General features: G+C 39.6%; 2 protein-coding genes across 2 annotated transcripts in view; both read left to right on the top strand.

The window, feature by feature from the left end:
- LOC310760467 (cilia- and flagella-associated protein 337-like) overlaps positions 1–19,330 on the top strand; it is a 166,102-nt gene that overhangs the window by 103,219 nt on the left and 43,553 nt on the right. The window lies entirely within an intron of this gene.
- B3GLCT (beta 3-glucosyltransferase) overlaps positions 1–19,330 on the top strand; it is a 71,570-nt gene that overhangs the window by 33,996 nt on the left and 18,244 nt on the right. The window contains 5 exon segments of the mRNA XM_083609180.1: positions 999–1,110; positions 4,470–4,606; positions 6,158–6,221; positions 10,143–10,274; positions 13,287–13,356. Coding sequence (XP_083465306.1) covers positions 999–1,110; positions 4,470–4,606; positions 6,158–6,221; positions 10,143–10,274; positions 13,287–13,356 — 515 coding nt within the window.

Genomic DNA, 19,330 nt, shown 5'->3' with positions numbered 1-19,330 from the left:
GATGGAAGAAGTGGGTATTGGAAGTGTGTGGTGTTTTGCAGATATTTACTGTGAGTGGATGTGGAAAAACGTAGGGCTCTTGGAGCCAGTATAAAGGGGTTAGAGGTAATCTGTGGGGCACCTAGGATATGCGTTTCCCCTTTATTTATAATGTTTTTTCCAGTTCACATCAGCTACCCAAAGTTCTTTACAATTGCACATTAAAAATAATCAGAACAATAATTGGGAGGGCATCATATGAAACAATCCAAAAATTGAAGGAAGAAGCCAAGGGGCAAAAGACAGATTTGACAAGTGATTTAAAAACAACAAACCAACATTCCTTTCCTATGGTGTGTGAAAGGGGCAAGTGTACAAGCTTGAGGTTTGGTGTTCATGTAATGCAGTAGTGAGGAATCTCTAGCTCATGGGCCTAACTTGGCCCAGCACAGGTCCCAATTTGACCTGCAAAACCATTCTCCCCCTCCCAAATAAGGATGTGGTTACAAAGGAAGAATTGAGTGAGCTCACATTTCTTTGCATGATAGGCTGCAGTGTAGTCACAGGGGCTCACTGTCAGGGCCAGTCAGGTGATTGGTGCTGACAGCATGCATAACCTTGTCCCTTTGAAGGCACAGCTACACCTGTAAAAGACTTCAAAGGCGTTTGCTGTAACAACTGATCAGATGATTGCTGGTTACGGTGAGTTTTGACAGGTAAGGGAGGTTGCACACCTGTCCGGTTTCCTGTTATGTCTGAGCAGGGCAGTAACACTGCTTTTTGTTGCCTGAGGTAGCCATCACTATATTGCTGATGAAAATCAATTCACATGACTCTTTAAATGTTCTTTATTTTTGCATTTAAGATACAAGGCATATATTATTAGCATACTTACCTGGGAGTAAGTCTCATTGAACTACTTTGGAGTAGATGTGTCTAGGGTCACACTGTTAAGTCTTTCCCAGACTTCTCAATAATCTCATCTCAATAATCTCAATAATCTAATCTTCTTTTGTCAGTTTTTCTGTTACATACAGCAGAAATTCTTCGTGGTTTTTCTTCTGTGAAGAAGATACAAGAATACATCTTGTAAAGCTACTGAAAATACTTGAAGGATATGACAAGTCTAAGGTGAAGTTAAATTCATTGACTACTTGCATTTTGAGGTAAAAATGGGAAATTTAGATTACTAGCTTAGAAATAGAGATGTTGGTTAATTTGCTTTTATATAATGCTCTAAGAATAAAGAAAGCTTTAATGAATAAAGAAATTCCCACTCCTGATAGGAGCACTTAATGACTAAAAGTTATACTGCAGTGGGAACTGAAGGTAATTGATGAACGTAGGTCAAAGACACTCCATTTTGGTACTGACATCCTAAGAATCTTATTCCTCTACTTACCACTGTGCTCAAGATCAAACCCTGGAGATGTCTAAGAACAAAACTACCCATGTACTGTGTTTGAATAGCAGTGGTATTAGCAACCAGCTTTTTAAAATAGAGGTATTCATAGTAAGTGGCCATCTAGAAAATTACATACTAGTAGCCTAAATCAATTTGGGGAAAATTGGTAGAAAGCATTATAAAGACCAAAACTTTTAGGCAGTATTGAACAAGCTTTGCTGAAGAATCAGTCCAGCTTTTACAAAGGTAAGGTTGCCTAATCTAAATGTATAAAAAGGTAAAGGGACCCCTGACCATTAGGTCCAGTCGTGGCCGACTCTGGGGTTGTGGCGCTCATCTCGCTTTATTGGCTGAGGGAGCCAGCGTACAGCTTCCGGGTCATGTGGCCAGCATGACTAAGCCACTTCTGGCGAACCGGAGCAGCACATGGAAACACCGTTTACCTTCCCGCCGGAGCGGTACCTATTTATCTACTTGCACTTTGATGTGCTTTCGAACTGCTAGGTTGGCAGGAGCAAGGACCGAGCAACGGGAGCTCACCCCGTCATGAGGATTCGAACCGCCGACCTTCTGATTGGCAAGTCCTAGGCTCTGTCGTTTAACCCACAGCACCACCTGCGTCCCAATCTAAATGTATAGAATGATTTAAATACATCATCAAGCCTCTAGACATGAATGAAGCTTGAAAACTGTGGCAAAAAAATTGCTCCCTCTACTACACTTCACCACTCTTCTTGCATTCACAAAATATTGTGGTATTGTTTCTAAATGGTTTCCAGTGTGTGGCTAAGATAAAGTTGTGGTTCGAGGACCCGACCCCCGCCAAGTGAAATGAATACGCAAGGACACGTGATAATGGGCAAGAATAGGCCACAACTTTATTGATTACAGCAGTGAAAAAGGTATTGGCTTAGGCATTGGATGTCTAAAACAAGGTGGGTTTATTCACCAGTAGGTGGAGCCTGTTGATGCTAATCCAACTATAGGCTCTCCCCTGATGTCACCGAGGGTTGTGCCATGGCCTCCCGCCAAGCAGGCATCGGACAGAATACACGACCGCCAGATTCCTTTAACGGAATACCCCAAAATTGAAGGCATAGGCGATGGCCACACCTAGCCCTTCGACACACCACAGCACATTATTCCAATGCCTAACCTACCCACCAATACCACAAAAGTTGTGACGATTGCTACGAGGTAGGCGAAAAAACCAAAAAGCCTAATGCCAAATGGAAAAATTCCTACCAGGCCCCCTGGACAACCAGGGCGACCAACCTAAGGTCCATAGCAAGGCCAATGAACTAAGACCCTGAGCTCAAAGGGAGTGGAGGGTGGGTGACTCGCGATGCGACGACGGCGAAGAATGAGGCCGAGGGGAGGCTGGCGCTGCAGCAAAAGGCTGCTGTGCACGCCCCCTCGGAGGCACCTGGTTGGGTGCCTGCCGAGGGGCGTGGGCGCCAGCCGGGAGAGAGGAGGAAGCGGGGCAAACGCCCCCTGCTAGGGGCGGGGCTCGGGCTCCCGCTCACAACCACTCCCCTCTCTTTCAGGGAGGAGAGTCTTAATTACCCCATTTGGTCATGGAAAGGTTCTTCTATTAATTGCAGCTAATAACTGTTAATTATATGAACAAGCAGCAGATTAGTGTACACTTACTCGTGTTGCTTAGTTGACAAGTTGGTGAATAGAAATTTTAGTGTACGATTAAGATTCAATATTTGTTCTAATGCCATGCATAGATGAAGACTTGTGATTTATTGGCTACTGACCTATCACTTCCTGGGCCAATGAATAAAACGTTTTACCACTGCTTGAGTGGTATGGGGAGGAAAGTTTGCATATAAACTAACCTTTTCTTGATTCATTAAGGTAAATAGTGCTGTCAAACTATTGTCACTAACTGTTCCACTGTGTATCTGAAGAAGTGTGCATGCACACGAAAGCTTATACCAAGAACAAACTTAGTTGGTCTCTGGGGTGCTACTGGACATTTTTTATATATATACCAACTGTGTCAGACCAACACGGCTACCTACCTGAATCTGTTGCACCTACAAATATAAAACAGTAAATGACATATTTCAACAATGAGTGAAAGACCTCTAGTTATATGAGGAGTAGTTTGCCTATCAAAGTATTGTCTGCTGGTATATATTTATCAATTCACGTGGAAGCTGCATAACACTGATAGACAAAAGTGTCAGTGATGTATCATCAAAAAGGGCATGCAGCATTCCATATTGGGGATTTTTGAAGGAAATGAAAAGTTTATCTGGCCTTACATTAGACCACACAGCTTTGTAAAAAGTATGTACCAGATACTCAACAGTGTCTCTAAAAAATGAATATCATTAGGGACAAATGTAAGGTTCTACATTGAGGCAGGAATAATCAGCTGCACAAATATAAGATAGGGGACAGCAGGCTTGCGAAAATGATTTAGGGGGTCTTGGTAGACCACAAACTTAACATGAGTCAACAATGTGATGAAGCAGTAAAAAAAGTTATTACTATTGTAGGCTGCATCTACAGTAGTGTCCAGGTCAAGGGAAGTAATACTACCGCTCTATTCTACCTTGGTCAGACCACACCTGGAGTACTGTGTCTAGTTCTGGGCACCACAATTTAAGAAGGCTTAAATTGGAACGCGTTCAGAGGAGGGCAATCAGGGTGAACAAGGGTCTGGAAACCAAGCCTTATGAGGAATGGTTGAGGGTATGTACAGCTTGGAAAAGAGGAGACCAAAGAGGAGGTATGATAGCTATCTTCAAATATCTAAAAGTCTGTCACACGGAAGATGGAACAAGCTTGTTTTTTCCTGACCTGAACCAACAGATATTAGCTACAAGAAAGGAGATTCCAATTAAACATCAGGAAGAACTTTCTCACGGTAAGAGCTGTTCCACAGTGGAACAGACTCTCTCAGAAGGTGGTGGGCTTTCCTTTGTTTGAAGTTTTTAAACAGAGGTTGGATGACCATCTGTCATGGATACTTTTATTGAGATTTCTGCATTGCAGGTGTTTGGACTAGACCCTTGGGGTCCCTTCCAACTCTACAGTTCTATGATTCTATTATTTTCTCCCACAGGAATATTTTTTAGGAAAAGCGTTACATGACGATGAATCTACAATTATTCACCATTATGCATTTGCAGAAAACCCTACAATTTTTAAATTTCCAGATTTTGCTGCTGGCTGGGCACTTAGTATTCCACTTGTCAAGAAGTAAGAATTCAGTTTTGTGATCTTTCTAAATTTGTTTACTAAATGGTTGGTGTTTGTAAAATGCTCTGGAGAAGTAAAATATTTATGTTAAACATTAAATGCCGCTGTGTTTACATGTATATAAACTGAGATTAGGCTCTTTGATCACAAATGAGCTTTTATCCAATGTTAAGTAACTGTAAACACTCTGTTCCCTTTTACTGCATGCACTATCTCACAAGGGTATTATAAAGCACATTAATAAGCAATTATGTCTTCATAAATGTACATGTTGGGAAATAGGTATTTGCATTTAACTTTGTTTTATTAGCATATGGGCAAAATTAAATGCTAGCCAAGTATCTTTTAGGGTTTCTTAGTAAAATACCTGGGCAAAAGTTGAGAATATTTAAATGCTACAGATGGGGAACATAAGAAAGCAAGAAATAATTGGCTGCTGAACTGTGGATCTTCTTTATACGTCTGGAAACAAGTTGCCACAAGACTTCTGCTCTTTTTGCTGCAACAGACTAAAAAGTTGAAACTAGAAGCAAAAATATTTCTTATGGTACTATTTTTAAAATCTCAAAGACTAATCTTCATGTTTAGTTGTGGATAAATTGACAGTGTGAAAATACTGAATAATGAGCCTTTCTATTACCTAAGCATATGCTTCCATTTAAAAAATAGAACATATGAGTATGTCCTTGGCTGGAGTGGCTGATCCACAGGCCATATCCAACCCCAGCAGTTTTTTATCCCCCCCCCCCCGACACCTGCGAGAGCCAGTGTGGTGTAGTGGTTAAGAGCAGTAGTCACATAATCTGGGGAACCGGGTTCGCGTCTCCGCTCCTCCACATGCAGCTGCTGGGTGACCTTGGGCCAGTCACACTTCTCTGAAGTCTCTCAGCCCCACTCACCTCACAGAGTGTTTGTTGTGGGGGAGGAAGGGAAAGGAGAATGTTAGCCGCTTTGAGACTCCTGAAGGGGAGTGAAAGGCGGGATATCAAATCCAAACTCCTTCTTCTTCTGCCAATTTTTAATATTTTTAAAAACTTACTATTTCTTTATTCCTTCTACTGACCATCATTCTTGGTTGTGCCAACAAAGTCCACAGGTCTAGGTGAAAATTTAAAGCCACCTCTGTCTTAGGTATTCAGCATTTCTTTTTTTCTGTTCACGTGGCAATTGCCTCTAGACATGTAAGCATGTGACAGAACCTCTTCCCAGTGCAGAAATATTCTTGAAAGAGCACTGCAGCTGCCTCTGCTAGCTCTCTATATCTGGGAGCTGTGATAGGGTGGTATGTATACAGGCAGTAAAAAGAGGAAGGAAATAGATGAAGCAAGGAAAGTGAAAAGTGGAGAAGAGTGGATTGGAATTGAAGTGTACAGTACATGTACATTGTGCATTGTCTTTTAGGATATTATGTATTCATGCTTCTAGGTAATGGCATGATCGCTGAAAGCTTCTAGTTTGTATGTATCCGATTTGTATATGGTGTGTGTGTGTGTGTGTGTGTGATGTATAAAAACAACTCATTTTATTTTTATTATTTATTTTACTGAACAGGCTTGCAAAGAGGCTGAAGAATGAACCTTTGAAGTCAGATTTTACAATAGATTTAAAATACGAGGTAAGACCATTCTGTTACTCTGAAAATTTTGCTTTTGCTGTTACCTATCTTAGGTCCATATGATAGGAGGAGGGAAATGATACAAGTGTTTATTTCCTTCCTTTGTTCATTATATGGAATAGTGAAGACCAATATGATACACTAGTAGTGAACTTATTCTCTGAGTGCCAGTCCTTATGTATCCAAAACACCATAGCAGGCTCAGGGAGAATCCAAAATATTTTGGGGTGACGGGGATTTAAAGAGGTGAAAAATAGCAACATCCCCAGAACAGCTCACCGACAACTGAGCATGTTTTAGCACCCGCAGAATGCATATTGACTGTTGGGAGAAGAAAATGGGGTGGTAATTGATGGAATGGAGTATACTGAAAATGGGCATGTTTGCCTAGCTGGAACTCTGAATATGAGCACTCCATGTTGCAACATTTTCTTTCAGGCTCCACATAGTATTATTTTAGCCTATGCAGATAATAGGGAACAGGATTCAAAAAGCTACTCATGCAAGGAGCTTGTGCAAACACAGTGACTTTTTACTTCTTCGTTTCTGAACAGCTGGTTCCTCCATATCACACACCATTTTTGAAACTCCATTCAGTTTCCAAGGCAGTTTACCATGCTGCTTATGCCTGGGTGGCAAAAACAACTCCAAAGCAACCATGAACGTATGGAACTAGACTAGTTGTATGGTTCTTTGTATCCTAGTTTGTATTCTGCTCTCCTTGAAATCTGTGTGAAATACATGGTAAGATATGTTCACAAACATGTACAGAAGCATTATAAACCTTGGGCATATCCCAGTCCACAGCAAAAGTAGAATACTAATTAACATGAATCCAGCTGTGTTAGTTGTCATCCAACAAAGCTGATGCAGTCTGCAATATGTATTCCAGCCGAAATCCATTTTGCTAATGTCCAGAAGAGAATCTAATGTCATGTATGCCAAACTTTCCCACTAACTCATGCAATATTGCAGAAACCGTCTTCCACAGTTGTCTGAAAAATAATTGCTGGTAGCAGGGGAAAGGTTCATAAATACTGTATATTCCACATGTTCTCTCCTCTGCAAGATGCCAGTCAGTAGCCCATTTTGGTGCAATGCCTTATTCATGAGCTTTTCAAAGGTGACCCCATATTATCATATCAACAATACAGTGTGGTATCATACAGTACAACCCTTTTAAAAATAGCACATTACATCTTTCATTTATTAGCAAAAGGTATAATGAGTTGCAAAAGCACTCTTTGTAGGCTGGCAAACTAATTCAGACCTTTTCAGGAGCTCTGGTGCATGCATGGACATGACAAAAAGACTTCTACATTCACCTGAGTGCTAGGGATGCACCTGGGAAATTGTTTCAATTCTTCAGGTTTTATTTTTAACCCATCCAGGACTTGCCTTCACTACGCTGATTCAAATCCAGTCGTGCACCAAAACAGAAAGGACAGGAAAGACTCGTTCAATAACATGGGTATCACAGTTGTTAAAGCAGAAGTTCTTATTTGATAGCTGTTCACTGCAAGATGTCCTGATTAAAAAGAAAGAAAAGAAATATGGGACATTTTTATATCTCTCTCCCTCAAAACACAGGACATGAATTCTGCCTAACCACAGTTAGCACAGATGTGCTGGATGTTAAGAAGTGAAAATTTCATCTCTAGTAGCCTCAGATTGCAGGAGGGGCTTATCTGTCCTATTAGCCAGGAATGTATGTCTGAAAATGGAGCAACACATATATGTGTAGGTCTTCCTTCTTCACTTGATTTAATAATGTTCAGATTGGGGACAAGGGCACTTCTAGTGGCAGCTGGGAATCTACGCTTGTAGAATTGCAAAGCTACATTTAATAGTAATGTGATATATATTTAAAGGTTAGCATTCTTTTTCCTTTTCCTGTGACAATTTATAGTAACACTAGGCATTATTGAAAGTGAAGGGAGTTGTGATATGCTCCTGTGCACTCAAAAGCATCTGATGCCTTGGGTCATTATTTCATTCCTGTTCCTTTCAACCACATTCAGTATGCTGCTGTGCCTTTCCAGATGGAATATAATTCATTTTTACTATATTCTTTTACAGCCCTTCTTTTGGGTGTATTAATTCTTCCTTTTAAGGATACATGCGGAGCCTATTGTGGATTTTTTTTACAATTAATCTTTCCAGGGTTCCTTCCCCCCCTACCCAGTATGAATCATAAGATGTCCTATTCCCATTGCTTTCTAACTTTTAACAAGCCATGAGTGTCATGAGTTCTTTGCTCGTTACTGTTAAAGACTGGAAATTATCTAGGTCTTAGGACGTCTGTGGGACAAAAGCACTTGATATAAAAATTACAAAGCAGTCAGCTCAGTCCTTAAAATTTTCCACAGGTGCAAAAGAAGATTGCACACCTATTTATCTTATGAAGTTCTCTCTGTGTTACATTGCCACATTGTGAAGTAGTATCACGAAAGCACACTAATGCAGTAGTCAAAATACACATAGTTTTAAAATGTGTCTCTTACAAATGTCTTTTTCTATTTGATTGATTTCCCACAAATTCACGGACTTATTATTGTTCAAATGTTAGAAGTAGCTGCAGGGAAGAATGCGTGTCTGCACAGCTGTGAACATTTGCCAACCTTCCCAGACATCTGTTCTTGTCAGTCTTAACTAAACTTATTTTCAGTTTGTGTTTTCCTCTTCTCAAGCTGGGAATAAACAATAGTCACTGAACATATGTGATGTCTCATGAGATGGCAGATACATTGGTTAGATGTAGGGATCTGTGAAAAGATTAGTGATGCAGGTGAATTTGCAGTTGGTGGAGTTTAGAAACTCCCCCAAATTGAAAAGCATCACTCTGCTTTGAGCTGAGCTTGTCACCTGTAAATGAGGGTCCAGTTCAAAATTGAATTTGCTCCTGCCCCAGCACTAGCCATTAGGGTTGGGTGCTATATCATCCAAAACGGGTTTGAAGTCCATATTGTGATAACTGGTTTCATAATTTTTTGACCTGGCAATATATCATGAATCATTGTGTACGTGTTATGCAAAAATCACAATGTGGGAAAAGCCATGAAGCAAGATATTACCCATCCCTACTAACCATCCCTCCATCTCTAACCAAAATTTGTACTCTTCTCTGAGAAGAGAACTGTTAGGGTCATCTCTGGAGCAGAGTTTGAGAGTTGTCAGGGGAGAATGGAGACAGGCAAAGCCTCAATCCACAAATAGAACTTTACTAATAGAGTGTTGGATACAGTACTCTGTCTCTAGCAAGCCCTCTCCAAGTGCCTGTTAGCCCTTATTAGATGCATAGGAAGGCTCCTAGCACAGTACAGTCTGCACTGAATAGCAGCACCTCTCCAGTGTTATTTATCAAAATTTATTTGAAAATAAATAAATATATCTCATAAAATATAACAAGGGAGCTTACAACATATACAATGCAATAAAATCAGCCTATAGATATCTATAAAACATAATTAAAAACATCAGTAGATGCTGGAAATCTTTCCTAGTTCTTCCTGGAGATGTCAGGTATTAAACCTGAGGCCATCTGCATGCAAAGCATGTGCTCTAACACTGAGCTATAGCCCTTATTCTTCTTAAAGAGACCTTTTTTTGCTTGGGATAGGAATGGAGGCACGATGAATAAATCTAGGGTGATTGAAAGGAGAGGTTCCTGGCGCTTGGCATGATATATTTGTGGTTTTATTGGGAGGAGAGCTAGTAGTTTATCAGTAGTATACTACTGTACACCTGCACACATAAGCTCTGGTTTAAAATTTCAAAACTCTTTTACACCACGAGATAATATATCTTAGTGTAGTTCTCCCATCTTTTTTCTGACTTATTATACTGAAAGCCATTTGCATTGAATTTTAATAGAATGAATATATTTCAGCATTAATTATACTTTTTTGTGTATTTTGAAAGATTGCGCTTTATATCTGGGAGAAAGGCAGTGGACCACATCTCACCCCAGTGCCTGAGTTTTGTACAGAAGACTTTGACTCTCCGAATGCTGCTCACTGTGCCACTACATTTGCTAATTTCCTCCCACTTTGTGTAAGTATTTTCAGACCGTCTTTTTCCTGTAAAAAGATGTAAAGAGAGCCTATTCTAATCCACCTTCAACTGTTCTAATTAATTCTTTAGAATTTCTCAAGGTTGAGGACTTTGCAAGATACTTTAGATGCAAGTAGTAGAAACAGAAGTTTGTTCTTCTATTCCTCTTTGTCTTTCTGGTTATGTTACCATTACTCAGACTTGGCCTGTTGTGGTTCACATTTTGTTAAATTGGTATGATCTTGGCTTGGGCTGGAAGTTTGCAAAAATAACTCTATTTTCTTTTCCCATCCCTGGCAGTGTTGTGATCTTGTTTATGTAACGAACATTGCTATTTACAGCCCGGCTACTGTTACTGATCTATTTGCATACCCCTATGGGTATTGTAATTTGCCTGTCTAGGCATTTTAATTAATTCTTTTATTTTGAGTCCTATCCTACCTTTCTGCCAAAGCATCCAAAGCAGCTACAATTTTAAAATACTAAAACAAATGCATTATGTAAACGAAGAGTAACAAAGTCCTCTCAGGCCAACTGGGAGCTGTTGGTGCAAGAGTTTGCTTCCCTCGGCTCCCACACTTCTGCCTTTCCCGAGAGCACACAGATCTCTCTTAAGCACCGCTAGGGAAGGTAGGGAAGAAGCTGCCCCAACAATATAATATGGTAATGAGGTTGGGTGGCCATCTGTCATGGATGCTTTAGATGAAATCCCTCCATAGCAGAGGGTTGGCCTAGATGGCCCTTTGAATCCCTTCTGAGTCTATGAATCTATATGTTTTTGAAAGAAGAAGCCCAAAGAAAGTGGGGTGGTGGTGGTGAGAGGGGCAGAGAGTTAGATGAATTTTAATATAACAACAAAACAGTAAAAATCACATATTTTATAAAATAGTTTATTACAATATTAGTTGCTTGGATGGGGATGGGGTCAGAATTCCATATACAAACTCCAGAATTCATGAAGCATCTTTCTAAAAAACTACACTAGCACTATATGTCTACTCTGCTCCTTATTTCTTCATGGCGGAGAGAAAAATATTAAAAACCATATAATTTTATATTGAGTGGGGCACATACGGGTACATGAACAGCAAATGTGGGTGGCTGCCCTGGTACATCTAGTGTGAGTGGAGAGGGGAAATGAAAATGTGTCTGCATACTGTACGTGGAGTCACAGGCAGAGTGAGATTTTTCAAAACGGGAAACATCTTAGCTCAGAAGACATAAGAAGCTAAAAGGGTGGGTACTTTGGACTGTTGAGAAGAGCTGGAGAAGATGGCTGGAAGCAGCAAATAGAAGGGGAAAGGGAAAGAAAGCTGGCTTCTGTAAAGGATTAACTATTTTGGCCCATGATTTTCTGTTGTTTTGCTGTTATTTAATAAACTGTTCACTGTTTGTTGTAAGGATTGCAGGAATGCAGTGTATGAGAAACTCTTTGAACAGTGGAAAGGGCTAAGTATTTATTATTTATTCACTGGCTGGCTTAAATTTCTTTCCCCTTCACTATTTATTGATTTATTTCCCACAAGCCTTTCAACCTCTGTGCCCTCAATTTCATTGTTCTCTAAGCAAGTCTATAGTCCTTTGGAAAATAGTTTGGTATGTGTGTGTTATTAACTCATAATGAAAGTCCATCCATTTTATTAAGCTCTAAAGAGAAAATGAAGACCAGTTCCATTTTTTTTATTGTCTTAATTTAAGGAAAGCAAATGCCAATTATTATTTCCTGTTCATTCTTTACCTACTGTGAAGCTGTTTTATTAAAGACTGTAAATGTGTGATGTCCTATGTTCATAGGACTGTGTGAAACTGAGCTAACAAGTGAACCATTAGCAAAAATTTTGCAGAATGGGATTCTGCAGCATTTGTCAGTCAGCTATGCGTTCCTCCACAATGCTGCATTTTCCATTCCTCCCCCCTTGTATTATTTTTTTATTTCCCCCCAGCATTCTCTAGCCACTGAACGCACTGTCCTCAATGAGCTGCTTTGGAAGTGCCTCCCCCTCATTTAGCTTCCTTGCTTCCAAATATTTTTGAACTTCTGCAAACCATAGGGTTTCCCTGGGCTTACCGATACTGTCCCCTTGTGCATGCATAGTGCCATTGGCCATGTAAGCCCCAGCACTCACCTCTCAAGATAAGAAATAGAGGAAATGATTATGACAATTTCCAGAGCCATCTTAGTCTGTCACAGCAAAATCAACGAAGTGTCTTCTGGCACTTTCTGTCTGTTAGGTGCCACACAAACTCCTTGTTTTGGGATTAATAGTGTGTGTGTGTGTGTGTGTGTGTGTGTGTGTGTGTGTCGCTGAGGTCAAAGTGATGTTAGGCCACATCCTTAGTAAGAACCTGACAACCAGCTTCTATCAATTGCTGCTGTGGACCTATAGGAGTGCCGCTAGAATTGTGCTGCTAGTTTCCTATGACCATTAAAAAGCCCTCTTGCCATGTGCCAAACATCTGCTGGAACTGGGGACATCCAGTTAGTACGGATGTTGGCTGATCAAAGGAAAAGGGCTAAGCCCCCACTGGGTTTCTTGAAATCTCTTGGGCTTGCCTTAAAGTAGCTGTTTTGACTCCACCAGTCATATGAATGATGGGATGATCCAGCCAAAGAAAAGTACGTCAAAATCACACCGATTTCCATGGGAAAGTTAATCACATGCTTATATCCCTCCTATTGAGATAGTGGGACTTTTCAATACCACCATGCATACCTTTGGGCTGTATTATGCCTTCAACCTTCGCACCCCTACAGTTAAATATTTCCTTTTGTTCATTTGCTTTCCTTACGTGTTGCAACCGACTTCAGTCAGAATTTCAATTAGAATTTTAGTGGATAATGCTGCTAGGCAACATTGATAATTTTGAATTTTGAAAGTATATCTTTTTATGTTGCCTTAAACTGCTTTTTAATGTAGATTTTAGAGCTATATCTTGAGGGTCTCTTTACAACAGCTTGTTCATTCAATATAACCTGAATGTTGAAAAATGTAGTTGACATTTTATTTTTAGGGAGATCCTGTGAAGAAAACAGATATCTTTGTTGCTGTAAAAACATGCAGGAAATTCCATGGAGACAGAAGTAAGTTCCATATTTAAGGATATCTTTATATAAGTTCTGCAACTAATTTAAGCTAAATAAAATTTTGAATGCAGTATGGCCCCTTTTTGGTTTTGAATATTCATTTGTTGAAATTTTAATGTTGGAAATAACTTGTGGAGTGATTATGTGAAGTAGAGGGAAGTAAGTAAGAATATCATTTCCACTGAAAGTAATTAGTCAGTGAAGTTTTCAAAACTATGTTATAAATCACATCTGCTAACTGGCTTCTAAAATGTGTTCCCATTGCTTTTCATGACCTATTTAGAATGTTTTATCTGAGCAACAATGAGGAAATGTTCACTTTTTCAGAATTTAGCATGTTTCTGAAGACATTTGGTCTTTGAATCTACCTTCAGATTGCTACCAGGAACTAACTGAACATAATGGGGAAAGCCTTTTTATTTCCTAGTATTATTTTGAGGCTATTGGTATGAAAGTTGCAATGCCTTCTTCAAACTTAAAAATACTAAATGTATGGTAATTTTAAAAGCAGCTACTGAGACTGGACAGAAGTTTTACATTTTATGTCTTCCATAAAAAACCAAAGAACGTTTACATCTGTGGTTCCATTCAGGTTGCTTGTAAATGTGAGACAGAGCAAAACCAAGTTGGTGACTGTATCCCCAGAGTATTTCAAAGGCATATATATGTATCTGAATACACACCAGGGAAGCTTATTCTAAGCTGCAGCCTTTCCTAAGAAGTCGGTTTCTTTTTCCCTGGCCCACAAAAAGTACTCTGTGCCTCTTGGGTATGATTTGACAGTAAATCCTGGGATAAAATTTGTCTTACTGTATTTATTCATTGCCTTCCAAACTGAAAAGGGGGATTCATACTTGGGTTAACGTTTGGGGCTTGGTTCTAACATTGTATTCAACTCAGTGATCTTGAATGTGATAATTGGTCACATAGATATTGAAAGATATTGGATGTCATAAAGCCAGGCCACCCGCCCTGGTCTCTCCTAGTCAGAAAATGAGAACCTTGATAAATATATACTCTAGTTGTCAGAATATTCTTTTTCCCTTTACCCATTAGTCAGTGGGATATTCCATAAAGTATATTTTATTGCAGTGGGGAGTAGAGAATTTGTGACAAAAGCTGGAAGATATATTGGTTAAAACTGGGCGAAGCGTGACATGGAGTGAATGCATGGACTAAAAAGCCTTTATATGTGTTGTCTGGTGGATGGTCTTGGTGTTTCTTTGAAATTCAATATTCCTTATTTGTGAATAGAGAGAGCCACAACCTTCAGCTATTCAACATTCAATAAGATGGTGGGAAGGCACTATCTTTTCATCCATTAGCTATTTTTATATCTTCTTAGCCACCTGTAGGGGATAGAGTTGCCTGAAAAGCAGGGGGGAAGTACATTTCACACATTCTGCAACAATCTGTATGTGAATGTGATGATAGTTTACATCTACAAAATAGAGATGTTTCATTTTTGAAATGCATTGAACATGTGACACTGAAAGAAAACCATAGGGGACCAGCATACCTAAAAAACAAACCTTGGTAAATTCACCGCATATTTTTTTTCCTAATACACATTTGTACTTTATTGCCATCCTTCAAACAAAAAGGTAATAGCAGGATTTCCCTAACAATTTCAGGGGAAAATATTTACAGTGACATTGTATTGCTAGATGAATGATTTTTTCTTTCACAATTACTGATGTATGTAAGTTAATGTTGTTGGCCTCTGTCTGCCTCGAGAGGCAATGCACTGCGCCTGTGGGGTTGAAGTCAAACTGCTGGAGGATCACAGAGCCTTCTGTGGCTGCAGAGACTGGTAACTTATAACTGCTGCCTCCTGTATTGTTGCTGTGTTAGCTGCACTGAAGTGCATATGGAGGTCCTGAGCTGCCCAGACAACCAATCCCCCCGCCCGTCCCCAGTCTTGCCGATGTAATCCAAAGGAAAACATTTGGTACCAGCTTGGCCGCAGGAGTTTTCGGAAGGAGGTGTAAAGTCTCCATCCAACTATCTTAGAAAGTCCAGATTTGTGTAGGGTGTATTCCTAGGCCTTTTCTTCTATATGTTAGGGTTCTTGCTCCATGTTTGCAGTCGTGGGATTGTTGTCTATCACATGATGGTGTATGTTTTCATTCTACACAGTGGGAAGTGACGGAGACAGGATGTTTGTGTTACTGTGTTCCGTGAAGTGGGACTATTGTCCTTTGTTCTCTCTCTCTTTGCTGTCTGATGAGAAAGAGGAAGGAGCTAAGTCAGAATTCTCCGAGTGTATTTTATGTAAATAAACGTAGATTAGCCAAAATGCTGTGCTAGTGAGTTCTGTTACACAAACTGCGAATACTCTTCTGATCCCTAAGTCTGCTGATGCTTCTTGGTATCAGTCGCTGTGATGTTCGGGCTGAAGAAAGCTTTAGAAGCTCCCGAACGATCGACCAGGAGGGAGAGAACATGCCAGTCGGGCATGTGTCTCTACTAGGGTCCTGCACAAGAGTAGGACGATCCTAACAGTATTCATATACACAAGTGTGTTATAGAACCAAGCTGTATAAACATTAAAGATTTCACTTTAGCAAGTGTTGGGATTGAAGAACAGCTTCGAACCAGATGGCATTTCTTATTGATGTCAGCTGCATAAATTTTTCCTTCATCACATTTGTCATGTATTTCATGCATCCTTTGGATGTCAAACAGTGACTAGTTTGGTAGGGTGTAAGGCAAACTAATCCAGCTGTGGATTTTAAGGGAAATCAGCCTTCGGTGTTTTTTCCTGCCTTCAGTGATATTCTTACTTACGCCCCTCTTCTTCATATAATCTCACCACAAGTTATTTCCAACATTAGCATTTCAACAAACGAATATTCAAAACCAAAAACGGGGCGATAGAGATGACGATAGATCTTCAGAAATCAAATTTTGAAGTTCTGTTGGCTCACAGAAGTTGTTCTGTGCACTCACTGATTTAGCTCAATGCAGCCCTTGGTAGTTTGGCCATGAATCCGTAGCCTGAATGTTTTTCACTGTGGTAGCTGGTACACTTTCCTGAGCAATGAATTGCATGCATTCCAACATGTTTCCCTTAGAATCTGGGACATGGCCCTGCTTCTGGATGAGTCACATGACCCATGTGAGATGAAGGAGCCTCAAAATGTGTGTTTTGGGCAAGACATATAGGGTCGCAACCTCATGCAATATCACAGCCCTTTCTGTTTTGGGGCTCTGTGATCATGCATTTTTGGGAGCCGTGCTTAGAACATAGTGCCCCAAACCATAAAGATAAAGAATGCCACAATGGCCTAGTTCACACATCATAGTGAACAATAGTGAATGAGTTGCTGTAAATGTGCCAAGCTAGGAGGTTCTGCTCCTCCCTGTTTGTGCTGGGGAGAAACCAACCACAATCCGTAACTTACTCTGTTTTGTCCAAACCAGGAACTGTGATTTACTTCACTCCTAACAAATCACAATCTATAGCCAAGGGTTGTTCTTGACTTACAGATCATAGTTTACAGAGGTTCCAGCTTATCAGCTTGACTGAGGGGGCCCAATGCGACAACCTGATGTCATGTGACATCCTAAGAAGCCATGGAGCGAAGCCAAATGCCTTCTGAACATTGAAGGGGTATGGCCCCCTCAAAGGGCTTCATTCCCTAGGAGCTGGCGCCTATGGTAGTTTGTTAGAAGTGAAACAAATAGTAATCCCTTGTTTGATGTTGCCAGGGACAATTTGCTTCCTCCCAGCACAAGCCAAAAGACATGGGGCAGAGCAAAACTGGAGCAATTAACTCATGCACAGCAAGCCATGCTTTATATTTTACCATGGCATGCAAACAAGGCCACTAAACCCAGAATAAAACAGCAGTCCAGGATAATAAAGGTAAGCCATAAAAGGTCATAGAAGCTGGGGTTTGTTTGCTTTTTTGGTGTGTGTTTTTTAAAGACTGATAACCTGGCAGCTAAATGATAATATGATAATAGCGCATATTATTATACATAAATTATAATGTGTGTACAAGGCAAGCAGAACCAGCGTGGTTACAATCACTGGAGTAGGACTGGGAAGGCCCAGTTTCAAGTGGTCATCCAGTCATAAAGGTCACAGAGTGACTTTGGGCAAACTATTTCTCAGCCTATCTCAGAGAGCAAATGTGAAGATAAATTTTGGGGTAGGTTAAAACCATGTATTCTCTTGGGAGGAAAGAGTGGGATATAAATATAAATAAATAAATGAACAAACATTCCCAAGTTGCAGGTTCCAGAACCTTGCAGTGGTGAATTAAATTTTACAACATCCACACTGCATTCTAGTTTGAATGTAAAGAGCCATTCCTAGATGAAATTATACAAAAGCAGAAATAAATGAACAGCAGTCCTGAAAGTACTTGTATAAAATGTGTACTCAAGATGGATGATCTTCTAGAAGAAAAGTCTAAAAATTGTCCTTGCTAAATAGCTTTTATTGCCTAGTCTGCATGCAAGCAAATTTCCTGCTATCAAATTTGCTATGTTACCAAGTGGTATGCAAAATACATAGTCAACAAAAGCATAAAATCTAGCCAAAATCTGTAAATATAATTAAAACTAATAATGCAGTGTAATCTAGCTGTAATAAATTACCAAAACAACTTTAAAAAATTGCAGTACTACTGCTTCATTAAAATACCATTGCAATCTTAAAACATCCCTAAACTTTATACATTTATAACGCCTGGTTGGTTAAACATATTAGTGGTTATTATTTAAACAAAATAAGAGACATCAACAAATCTGTTTACTTAAGGTTCTGCTTCATGCTCATGAGTAATACTGAATCTGCTGTAGAAAAACCACCATTATGCTTTGGTACCTAGTCTTTGGCTCATTTGAGGCACTGCATCAAACAGTGGTTTCCACTAACCAATGTATTTAGAACTCGAGCAAAGTTTGAGCTTCCAAGTATACAGGTAAATTTAAAGGTGCTTGTTTGCTTCTGTTTTCTGTGGGGGGGGGGTTAAAACTCAAGTCTTGGAGTGTAGTAGCTCCAAGTTTGCTGAGAGAAGGCAACAGCTGCAACCGTGGTTTGCCTATTAATACAAAAAAATTGTAGCACAAACCAGGGTTTTCAGAATTACTTTTTGAGTTTGCCTTTCTGGCCAGAGTTTACTTTTCTGGCTAATTGCAAACCATCTGTAGTCAATTCAGACATCATTCTAAACCATAGCTCAGTTTCTTTAATCATTGCCCATATTAATTCAGACAATCCTAAGCAATGTGATTGGGGAAAGTGGAAGGTTTTGTAATATTTTCAGAATTTTATTTTATTGTATTTATACCAGTTTATATACTGCCCTCTTATGCGGTGCAGCAATATAAGAACATAACTTAAGAAGGTTAAGTGTTCAACTAATTTTGTGGCTTATTTTAATGAAGCATTGTTTAATAACCTTTCTAAATGCTTACCAATAATCAAACTTTAAAGTTGCATGGGTTTAACTTCTGCATACAATTTGTCTTTTTGATGCAAGAAAATGAGCATCCTACAACTGGAGTTTGTAGAAAAATGTGTTCATGTTCTTGTGATTTTTTTTTTAATGGTGTTGATTAAAACAAGACAAAAAATAAACTGCTATGTTACAGCTAGCCGAAATGATAAAGGCAAGTTGAAAACGAAGCTATAGATTCACAGTCTTTCACTATCATGTAACACCTTGAAGACTGAGGAAAATACTTGAACTTTCCTCATAGTTTCCAGTGTTACCCAGTGGAGGGTAATCTTTCTCAGGAAAGTGAAAAATTAATGGATGCTGGCTTTCAAGAGCTCCTTTTGAAAAAGGAGCTCTTCTGGTAAGCCATTTTTCTTTTTTTAGCTGCTCAAAACTATATCCATTCAACATGCGGATTGGGCATTTATTTCTATGAAAATACAGGGTTTTGGGGTTTTTCTGTTGTATGTTTTGACACGCCCTTGAATTTTGGTAGATGTATTGAATGATCAAGA

The sequence above is a fragment of the Podarcis filfolensis genome (genome assembly GCF_964270895.1).
Source record: "Podarcis filfolensis genome assembly, chromosome: 4".
In the NCBI taxonomy this organism is placed as follows: domain Eukaryota; kingdom Metazoa; phylum Chordata; class Lepidosauria; order Squamata; family Lacertidae; genus Podarcis; species Podarcis filfolensis.
This window is presented reverse-complemented; position numbering and strand designations above follow the sequence as displayed.